Here is a 12,415-nt window from a genome sequence, read left to right as displayed (position 1 = left end):
TTAACACACACAAAAACAAGCACAAACACACACACACACACTTACAAAAAAACACATACACACAAACACACACACACACTTATTTACACACACACCTACAAACACACACACATTTACAGACACTTACAAACACAAACACACACACACTTATAAAAAACAGACACACTTATTTACAAACACACAAAAAACACACACACACTTACAAACACACACACATTTACAAAAAAACACACACTTATTTACAAACACACAAAAAACACACACTTACAAACACACACAAACACTCACACACAAAAAAACACACACAGATACAAACAGACACACACTTACACAAAAACAAACAGATACACACATACACTTATTTACACACACACACACACACATACAAAAGCACACACACATTATATGGTCAAAAGTATTGGGACGCTAATGTGTTTCGGCCACAACAGTCGCTAACAGGTGTAATAAATCAATGATAACTGTGCATCACATCACATCACCACATCACCACATCACATCACATCACCACGTCATCGCATCACATCACATCACCACGTCATCGCATCACATCACATCACCACGTCATCGCATCACATCACATCACCACATCACATCACATCACCACGTCACATCATCACATCACATCACCACGTCATCGCATCACATCACCACATCACCACATCACATCACATCACCACGTCACATCATCACATCACATCACCACGTCATCTCATCATCACATCACCTCACATCACATCACATCATCACATCATCACATCATCACATCACATCATCACATCACATCACATCAATCACCACGTCATCACATCATCACATCTCATCATCACATCACATTACCACATCATCACATCACATCACATCACCACACCACCCGTACTGTCCTTATAAAGAGCGCTACTGTGGAGATGATGAAGAACTGGCCTAGATACACTCACGCTCACTCACTCACTCACTCTCTCACACACACACACACACCCTAGATTCATGTTCACTAACAGACCACAGCGAGTGAAGAAACATGGAACAGTGGTGAATCTACCCAGGAGTTCCGGGTCTGCTAATGTTTCTCTGAGGGTTCAGTAACACCTGATCACACGAGACTCCAGAGGAACCTGTGAGGAACCTGGAGATGTTTCTCCTCAGATGAGCTCAGTCGTCAAGCCTCATCAGTGCTCATCTGGCAAAAAAAGATCTGGGTGCCAACAAACATCTGGGTTCCAATACACATCTGGGCCCCAACAAACACAAACATCTGAGTCCCAACAAACATCTGGGTACAAAAAACATCTGGGTCCCAACAAACATCTGGGTACAAAAAACATCTGGGTCCCAACAAACATCTGGGTTCCAATAAACATCTAGGTTCCAATAAACATCTGGGTTCCAATAAACATCTGGGCCCCAACAAACACAAACATCTGGGTCCCAACAAACATCTGAGTACAACAAACATGTGGGTCCCAACAAACATCTGGGTTCCAATAAACATCTGGGTTCCAATAAACATCTGGGTTCCAATAAACATCTGGCTTCCAATAAACACCTGATTCCCAACAAACATCTGGGTTCCAACAAACATCTGGGTTCCAATAAACACCTGATTCCCAACAAACACAAACATCTGGGTCCCAACAAACATCTGAGTACAACAAACATGTGGGTCCCAACAAACATCTGGGTTCCAATACACATCTGGGCCCCAACAAACACAAACATCTGGGTCCCAACAAACATCTGAGTACAACAAACATGTGGGTCCCAACAAACATCTGGGTTCCAATAAACATCTGGGTTCCAATAAACATCTGGCTTCCAATAAACACCTGATTCCCAACAAACATCTGGGTTCCAACAAACATCTGGGTTCCAATAAACACCTGATTCCCAACAAACACAAACACCTGGGGCCCACTAAACATCTGGGTACAACAAACATCTGGGTTCCAATACACATCTGGGCCCCAACAAACACAAACATCTGGGTCCCAACAAACATCTGGGTACAACAAACATCTGGGTCCCAACAAACATCTGGGTCCTAACAAACACAAACATCTGGATCCCAACAAACATCTGGGTCCCATCAAACATCTGTGTCTTAACAAACACAAAAATCTGGGTCCTAACAAACATCTGGGTCCCATCAAACATCTGGGTCTTAACAAAGATTTGGGTCCCAACAAACACCCCGTCCAAAAAAAAATGATGACCTGATTCAGGCAATGACCTGAATGAACACAGAGTGTGTGAGGACCGTCGGTGGAGCTTCAGGACCATCGTGCCGGTTTCAAAGCCTATTATGGTAAAACGAGGTGATACGGTGTGTGTGTTGTGCTCACCGGGGGTCACCAGGTCAACAGCAGCATCAGGTGGTTACCATATATGGTCTGGTCCTCTGGTTTGTCTCAGGGTGAAGGTTCAGTGGATCTTCAGCGCTCCTCGTGTCAGGAGTGTAGAGCTTGTCGGCGGCTCCCACTGACCTGTGGACGTCACCAGTTTGATTCATTTGATAAGATTAAGTTCATACGCCTGGTAGTTACTGGGTTTGGGTGATAGACCTGAACTTCATCATCAGGAGGCACGTCTATATACTTCTGGTCATGTGTGTAATCCTGACCAGCTAATAAAACCTCCAGGTCTTTGTTCTGGCTGGATCTTCTCTCTGTTCCTTCAGTCTCATGTGAATCTAAACTTGGTTCCCACGTTTTGGCTGGGTTCCGTCTCTGATCCCTGGAGTGGAACCAGAACTCGGGTCTGAACCCTCACAGCTGGAGACGTTTAACTACAGGAAACACAGACTCGTCCTCCTCTGTCCCGATCGTTTCTGAACGATTCAGAAGAACGACGGAGCTTCCCGAGGTTCCACCATCCACGAGAGGAACGTTCAGGGAACCACAGATCGTCCCCGGACAGGAGCAGGAGCAGGATCAGCACACGATCTCACAACCTGCTCTCAGGCTTCTTACCAGAGCTGCAGGACGACCCGAAAGCAGCAGGAACAACAGTCACACGGCATCTGCAATCCAACCCTCTCCGAAACATCCCAAGAACAGTGAAGTACGGTGGTGGGAGCATCATGATATGGAGCTGCTTCTCTAAATCTGGACGTCTCAACAGGACGAGACCAATCGTGAAGCCACAATACTACCGGGGACCCTCCTGGTCAGGGTCGCAGTGGGTCTAGTTTCCCCGGAACACCCTGGACCGGGAGCCATCCTCCCTCTCACAGACACAGCCAATCACGTCTGTGTGGACGTCTGACTGACCGATAGCTGCGTCGTCCATCAAAATACTCGAATGGACAGAAGTACGTGGACGCCCCTTCTAACAACAGCTGCTAATGCCAATGCTAATAAATCAATCATATAAAAGCAATGACGTGCTTTTGAGTTTGCAGCAACAGTTTAGGGAAGGTCCTTTCCTGTTCCAGCACGACTGCACCACTGTGCACAACGCAAGCTCTTTAAAGACGGGAACAAATACCCAGTCATACTTCAAAGTCTCGTGAGAAGCTGATTTCAAACGTCTCTGCTTGTGTCATTCAGTAGGCTCCCGGAGGAAACCCATACAGACACGGGGAGAACATGCAGAACTCAGAGCACAGAAAGGACCCGGACCCACACAGAGGTCACTCAGTTTGTCCAACAAGCTCATGGTCAAGTGTCCGAATACTTTTGGCCCTATAGAGGTCATATTTACGTTTTCGGCACCAAGCAGACGCTTTTATTCAACACGTTTTAAACTCTCGCTTCTGTTACTCTGTATATCGATAGATTTCTATTCTTCTAGATGCGGTACATCAGTTACTGGTCATTTTTACAGTGGGCACAGTGGTTGGCACAGCGGTGAAGCTGGTACGTGGTGCTGCCCAGCAATTTGGTTCTCGATTTCAAACTCTGACGTCCTTCAACGTGACCTTCACCTCCGCACTTACATGGAGTACCAGAACCAAACCTGGTTCCTTCAACTGGTACCGTCTTATTTCACATCATAAACAATCATGATACAGAGACGACTGCCGAGTCTACAAGAGAGGAGTGAATTAAGGGAAAGAAATACAGATTAAACTCACACCTTTAACACAGTCTCTGAGGAGTTTGGTATGTTCTTCAAGAGCATACTTCTGTGTGGGTCTCCACCCGACCACCTGCATTACATCTAGATAAACATGCGACTCTAAACTGGCCCTTGGTGTGAGCGAGTGAGGGAGTAGGTGGGTGGGTCAGTGCTGCTCTGTATTTAAATTAGGGATCTAAACACAGACCAGTGCGCATTACTGGACCCACCATGACCCTGATCAGGAAGATTGTAGTAAAAAAAAAAACCCGAACCATTAATGCCATGGTGGGATTTTATTATAGACACTGGCGGCCCTCTGGTGGTGGAACAAAATAAATAAATAAATAAATAAAGGACAGCAGAGGACAGAATCACGTCTTGGTCTCTATTTGGAACTCTGTTAGTTGCTTTAAAGCCTTATGTTAATTATCAGAGCTTTTTTAAAGCCGATTCCTGCTGCTGAACACTGCAGCTGTGACTAAAACACCCGGATACTCAAGAAATAAATAAATAAAATCACACCCCTGCCCCCATCCCAAGTGGTTTCCATTATTTTGTCCAGCCCTGTGTACATGATATCTAGATAAATAAAGAACCACACCAGAAACAGACAGTGTGCACTACCGGACCCACCGTGACCCTGACCAGGAACATGCTAGTAAAAAGAAAATGAATCATTAAAACCATGCTGGAATTTTTATTTAAACAGTGGCGCCCTCTAGTGGTGGACAAAATAAATAAATACATACAGGACAGCAGAGGACAAAACCACTTGTAAGCCTGTTTGGAACTCTGTTAGTTGCTTTAAAATGCCTTGTTAATTATCAGAGCTTTTTTAAAGCCAACTGCTGCTCAACACTGCAGCTGTGACTAAAACACCCAAACACTTAATAAATAAATAAAACAAATAAATAAAAATCAACCCCGTCCCCATCCCAAGTGGTTTCCATTATTTTGTCCAGCCCTGTGTACATGATACCTAGATAAAATTGAACCACACCAGGAAGTGTGCATTACCGGACCCACCATGACCCTGACCAGGAACATGGTAGTGTAAAAATGAACTTATTAACACCATGCTGGAATTTGTATTATAAACAGTGGCGCCCTCTAGTGGTGGACAAAACAAATAAATATATAAAGGACAGCAGAGGACAAAACCACTTGTAAGCCTGTTTGGAACTCTGTTAGTTGCTTTAAAACCTCCTGATCAGAGCTTTTTTTAACCTATTCAGCTGCTCAACACTGCATCTGTGACTAAAACACACAAATCAACCCCCTGCCCCCACCCTAGCTGGTTTCCATTATTTTGTCCAGCCCCGTGTACACGATATCTAGATGAATAAGGAACCACACCAGGAACTTTATTTTCTCCTCATGTTTATTGTAAGAGAACGGCACGGCCGGATTAACGGTAGGACTTCTGGTAGCGGGCGCGAGCTCCGGGACCGCCGAACTTCTTGGACTCGCAGCGGCGGGGATCGGCCACCAGCAGGGTCCTGTCGTACTGGATCAGGATGTCCTTGATTTCCTTCTTGGAGGCCTCGTCCACATCTGAGACAGATCGGAGACGGAAAGATAAGAGTTAACGCGTCACACGTCTGCATCCGAAAACTCATCGTTTAAAATCAGCACAGTGACCAAAACACTTACATTTCTGATAGTAAGCGACCAGGGCTTTGGAGATGGCCTGCCGAATAGCTGCAGGGGGCATAAAGAAGAAGGACAACGATTATTAAAAAGTTTAAACATTAATAAAAGCTATAAAAACCTTTACATAGTCATTTCCACTTCCCTAGAATAAGTTCTGTGCCTCAGAACCTACTTAGTAAGTCTCAGACTGCTACTCCTACTAGAAACAGTGGTAGCTGTTGATTAGATGCTGGCACTGTTGGGCCCCTGAGCAAGGCCCTTAACCCTTTCACTGGCTGACCCTGAGCTCTGACCTCAGCTGCCAAACAAGCATGGATACACCAACAAATAACAACAATAAAGTGATAAGACGTTCTACTTTATCCTACTTCTATGCTGCAGTACCTCCAGTACCTTTCACCCTGTTCTTCAGTGGTCAGGACATGGTGGTGGTGTGTTAGTGTGTGTTGTGCTGGTATGAGTGGAGTTTTAAACACCGTGTCCACTCACTGTCCACTCTATTAGACACTCCTACCTAGTCGGTCCACCTTGTAGATGTAAAGTCAGAGACGATCGCTCATCTATTGCTGCTGTTTGAGTCGCTCATCTTCTAGACCTTCATCGGTGGTCACAGGACGCTGCCCACGGGGCGCTGTCGGCTGGATGTTTTTGGTCGGTGGACTATTCTCAGTCCAGCAGTGACATACCAGCACAACACACACTAACACACCACCACCATGTCAGTGTCACTGCAGTGCTGAGAATCATCCACCACCTAAATAATACCTGCTCTGTGGTGGTCCTGTGGGGGTCCTGACCTTTGAAGAACAGGATGAACTGGGGCTAACAAAGCATGTAGAGAAGCAGATGGACTACAGTCAGTAATTGTAGAACTACAAAGTGCTTCTATATGGTAAGTGGAGCTGGATAACATGGACAGTGAGTGTAGAAACAAGGAGGTGGTTTTAATGTTACGGCTCAACGCGTCTCTCATTCCTGGTACCTACATCTGTTGTTACTGTGATAAATCACTAGACTGCGCCGGTGTCCTGGCACTTCAGCATGTTCTCCATGCTGCTATTTCACGCATGTCCTGATTCTATATTAAAAGCCCCGTATACAGCTCATCTTCCTTCATTAGGAGGGAACGTATGGATGTCCTCAAACCGGACAGGCTTCACTGGCTACGTCTCAGTGGTCAGAACTCGGACCCTCTCGCTTTGCTCCGACACCTACCGACCGTCCCCCCTTGTACGTGCTAACAGACCGACACGATACGAGGGGTCCTGGATTTGGGTGTACAGTGAGACACGTGGACCCCGAAGAAAGGAAGCGCCGCGTTACCGTAGACCTGGGCGACATGGCCGCCGCCCTTGACGCGCACGCGGATGTCGACGCCGGCGAATCGTTCCTTTCCCAGCAGCAGGACGGGCTCCAGGAGCTGAGGACACACACACACACACACAGAGACACCACAACCCATGAGTTCTTCGTTTCCTTCGCGAACCTGACTTCTCTGTGCCCGTATCGATAACGCCGGGCGAACCGAGTCACATGGAACAGTGGACTCTCGAAGCTTGGTAGTATGAAGTGGTGGTAGTATTCCACTCGGCTCCGATTGACTACCGTTAAAACCCGTCATAATACTTAAAGCCTTAGAAAGAACCTCAGTCCTACCACACACATGGATAGTTGATAGCGAGGAGAACATGCTCAAACACCTCGGAGTCCGTGAACGCGCGTGCTCCGGTCACCCGGATCAGAAGCTATTAAGAATAAGAGAGCGTGTACGCACCTTGTACTGCAGGGTGGCGGGTTCGATGTTCTCCAGAGGTCGGCCGTTCACCTTGATGAGCCCGTTTCCCCTCTTGCAGTGGGCGACAGCCGTGGCTGTTTTCTGAAACGATCAATCAATCAATCAATAAAATAAATAAATAAATAAAAAAACGTATTTATTTATTTATTAGGATTTTTATCGTCATGTTTTAAACACTTGGGTTGCTTCGTTACATCAAGAAACCGGAGCTCCCGGTAGAAAACCCACACAGACACGGGGAGAACATGCAAACTACACACATAAAGCACCCAGGACCTTCTCATTAAAGGATCGAGTCGTAGCCAGTTCCCATAGGTCACATGCACATTAGGCCTGGATCTCGAACTGGTTCCGTTCAGGCTCTGTGGAACCTTGGTGCTAATTCAGAGAACCGACCCGTGTTTGCACCATTTTAAGGTTCTACTACACAGTCTAAGGGCCTTGCTCAGGGGCCCAACAGTGGCATCTAAAAAAGCCTCTTACAAGACTGTAATACTGAAGTGCGTCTGTGTGTGGGAATTTGTGCCCCTTTAAGTCAGAAGATGACAGCATTTGTATTTGGACTCGAGCGCACTTGAAGCCTAGTGGTTGAGGTACCGGACTAGTAATCGAAAGGTCGCTGGTTCAAGCCCCACCACTGCCAGGTAGGTCACCAACGCTGGGCCCTTGAGCAAGGCCCTTGACCCTCGACTGCTCGGACCGTACACTCTCACGCTACCGTGAGCCGTCTTGGTTAAAAACGTAAATCGAGCGGGGCCGAGGTCGGGGCTCCGTGCAGGACACTGGAGCCGCTAGGTTTTTAACCCCAGCTTTTCTTCATGCTGGAACGGGAAAGGTCCTTCCCTAAACTGTTACTGCACAGTTGGAGGGATGCAATTTCCTTCCTGTGATTGATTTATTACACCCGTTAGTAACTGTTGTGGCTGAAACGCATGAATAATAATGAGAAGAGATTTCTCCATCATGTTTATTATTTAGGGATCATTTAATAATCACATTTCATTATGAAGCTGATGGTTTTATCATCTCATCTGCTAATATTTACTCCAATTACACATTTTAAAGTGGTTGATATGAAACTTCATATTCTATGTATTTAATTACATAGTTTTGTACTTTATTACTTGTGTACTTCAATATTTTTTGCTTTAATGTATTTTGAGCTGAGGTAATAACTCACTTTCCTTATGGGATTAATAAAGTTCTGTCTGTCCATCCATCTGTCTATACACATGTCTGTCTGTCTATCCGTCCATCAGTCTATCTATCAGTCTGTCTATCCACCCATACATCTATCTATACATGTCTGTCTGTCTGTCCATCCATCTGTCTATACACATGTCTGTCTGTCTATCCGTCCATCAGTCTATCTATCAGTCTGTCTATCCACCCATACATCTATCTATACATGTCTGTCTGTCTGTCCATCCATCTGTCTATACACCTGTCTGTCTGTCTATCCGTCCATCAGTCTGTCTATCCACCCATACATCTATCTATACATGTCTGTCTGTCTGTCCATCCATCTGTCTATACACCTGTCTGTCTGTCTATCCGTCCATCAGTCTATCTATCAGTCTGTCTATCCACCCATACATCTATCTATACATGTCTGTCTGTCTGTCCATCCATCTGTCTATACACATGTCTGTCTGTCTATCCGTCCATCAGTCTATCTATCAGTCTGTCTATCCACCCATACATCTATCTATACATGTCTGTCTGTCTGTCCATCCATCTATACACATGTCTGTCTGTCTATCCGTCCATCAGTCTATCTATCAGTCTGTCTATCCATACATCTGTCTGTCTATACACCTGTCTGTCTATCTATCCGTCCATCAGTCTGTCTATCCATACACCTGTCTGTCTGTCTATCCGTCCATCAGTCTATCTATCAGTCTGTCTATCCATACACCTGTCTGTCTATCTATCTATCAGTCTGTCTATCCACCCATACATCTATCTATCCATCTGTCTATCTATACATGTCTGTCTGTCTATACACACGTCTGTCCGTCCATCCATCCGTCTATCCATCCATACAGCTGTCTATCTGCCCGTCCATCTATCCATCTGTCTGTCTATCTATCCGTCCATACATCTATCTATCCATCTGTCTATCTATACATGTCTGTCCGTCCATCCTTCCGTCTATCCATCCATACAGCTGTCTATCTGCCCGTCCATCTATCCATCTATCCATCTGTCTGTCTATCTATCCGTCCATCAGTCTATCTCAGTCTGTCTATCCACCCATACATCCATCTGTCTAGCTATCATCCACACGTCTATCCATCTGTCTGTCTATTTACCTGTCTATCTATCTTTCACCAATCTATCCGTCTGTCTGTCTGTCCATCTGTATCTGTCTATTAATCCATCAGTCTGTCTAACTGTCTATCCATCCACACATCTGTCCATCCATCAGTCTAGCTGCCTGTCTATCATACACACTTCTATTAACTGAACGTTGAAGTAACGAGTGCACAGATCAGCAGCAAAAGTTCTTGTTCTTGTAGTTTTTGTACATGTTAAGATGAAATAAGGTGAAATAAAGCCCTGATTATATTAATATTATTATTAATAGTATGAAAAGTATCTGATCACGAAGCATGTGTGTGCTTTAGTGAGCTAGGTGACATTTAAAGCAGTTTATGTACTACTTTAACGTGCAAAATCCCAATATTATTATTATATGTATTAGTATAATAATTATACTGTAGAACCAGAGGAGAATCCGGACTGATGCTTTAATATCATTAAATCGTGTTAGATGTTGCTCGCTGGCTAACAGACCGCACCGATTCACCGAACCTGCTATTATAATAATAATAATAATAATAATAATAATAACAACAATAAAACACATCTGGAGTTCGTAATAAAACATAAATAAAAAAACACATCCGGATTATAAACACATTAAATACGTTTACGTCCACGTGCACATTTAGAGCAGACACGTGCTAACGATGCTAACACGTTAGCTCGGTTAGCCGCTTAGCACCGTTAGCCGAAACGCGCTGATAAAACAATAACGAGTTTATTTACTCACTTTGCGCCCGAAAACCTGCACAGACTGTAAAGGTCCTTTAGCCGGCATGATTCTACAATCAGATACAAGAGATTAGAGCTGAAAATAAGAGATTTAGATATAAAAATATAGCGCTTATACACAGAGCTAATCTTACACAGCGCGATCACTCCAGCACCGGAAGAAGAGAGAGATCCGGGGTCTCACAGCCGCTAATGCAGGGGCGGAGGAGGAGGCTTCTTCTACTGAGAGGAGCGCGGGGAGTGTGCTCACTACTGCCACCTATCTAATGTACTGCTGTACTACTCACAGCTCATTCATTCATTCATTCATTCATTCACTACTGCCACCTAGCTAATGTACTGCTGTACTACTCACAGCTCATTCATTCATTCATTCATTCACTACTGCCACCAAACTACTGTACTGCTGTACTACTCACAGCTCATTCATTCATTCATTCATTCATTCATTCACTACTATCACCAAACTACTGTACTACTGTACTACTCACAGCTCATTCATTCATTCATTCATTCACTACTATCACCTATCTACTGTACTACTGTACTACTCACAGCTCATTCATTCATTCATTCATTCATTCACTACTATCACCAAACTACTGTACTACTGTACTACTCACAGCTCATTCATTCATTCATTCATTCACTACTATCACCTATCTACTGTACTACTGTACTACTCACAGCTCATTCATTCATTCATTCATTCATTCACTACTATCACCAAACTACTGTACTACTGTACTACTCACAGCTCATTCATTCATTCATTCATTCATTCACTACTATCACCAAACTACTGTACTGCTGTACTACTCACAGCTCATTCATTCATTCATTCACTACTATCACCAAACTACTGTACTGCTGTACTACTCACAGCTCATTCATTCATTCATTCATTCATTCACTACTGCCACCTAGCTAATGTACTGCTGTACTACTCACAGCTCATTCATTCATTCATTCACTACTATCACCTATCTACTGTACTACTGTACTACTCACAGCTCATTCATTCATTCATTCATTCATTCATTCACTACTATCACCAAACTACTGTACTACTGTACTACTCACAGCTCATTCATTCATTCATTCATTCACTACTATCACCAAACTACTGTACTGCTGTACTACTCACAGCTCATTCATTCATTCATTCATTCATTCACTACTATCACCAAACTACTGTACTACTGTACTACTCACAGCTCATTCATTCATTCATTCATTCATTCACTACTATCACCAAACTACTGTACTGCTGTACTACTCACAGCTCATTCATTCATTCATTCACTACTATCACCAAACTACTGTACTGCTGTACTACTCACAGCTCATTCATTCATTCATTCATTCATTCACTACTGCCACCTAGCTAATGTACTGCTGTACTACTCACAGCTCATTCATTCATTCATTCACTACTATCACCTATCTACTGTACTACTGTACTACTCACAGCTCATTCATTCATTCATTCATTCATTCATTCATTCACTACTATCACCAAACTACTGTACTACTGTACTACTCACAGCTCATTCATTCATTCATTCATTCACTACTATCACCAAACTACTGTACTGCTGTACTACTCACAGCTCATTCATTCATTCATTCATTCACTACTGCCACCAAACTACTGTACTGCTGTACTACTCACAGCTCATTCATTCATTCATTCATTCATTCATTCATTCACTATCACCAAACTACTGCACTACTGTAAAACTCACTGTTCATTCATTCATTCATTCACTACTATCACCAAACTACTGCACTACTGTAAAACTCACTGTTCATTCATTCATTCAT

At 44.0% G+C, this 12,415-nt stretch overlaps 1 protein-coding gene across 1 annotated transcript; it reads right to left on the bottom strand.

The window, feature by feature from the left end:
- Nucleotides 1–5,443: 5,443 nt before the first annotated feature.
- Nucleotides 5,444–10,775, bottom strand: rps16 (ribosomal protein S16). Its single transcript, XM_062997208.1, has 6 exons — nt 10,723–10,775; nt 10,587–10,638; nt 7,508–7,609; nt 7,057–7,153; nt 5,734–5,781; nt 5,444–5,634 (listed from the first exon to the last, which is right to left on the bottom strand). The coding sequence occupies exons 2-6, from the start codon at nt 10,632–10,634 to the stop codon at nt 5,489–5,491; spliced, it is 441 nt and encodes a 146-aa protein (XP_062853278.1). The 5' UTR covers nt 10,635–10,638; nt 10,723–10,775; the 3' UTR covers nt 5,444–5,488.
- Nucleotides 10,776–12,415: the final 1,640 nt, after the last annotated feature.

Source organism: Trichomycterus rosablanca, chromosome 1 (genome assembly GCF_030014385.1).
Source record: "Trichomycterus rosablanca isolate fTriRos1 chromosome 1, fTriRos1.hap1, whole genome shotgun sequence".
Classification (NCBI taxonomy): domain Eukaryota; kingdom Metazoa; phylum Chordata; class Actinopteri; order Siluriformes; family Trichomycteridae; genus Trichomycterus; species Trichomycterus rosablanca.
This window is presented reverse-complemented; position numbering and strand designations above follow the sequence as displayed.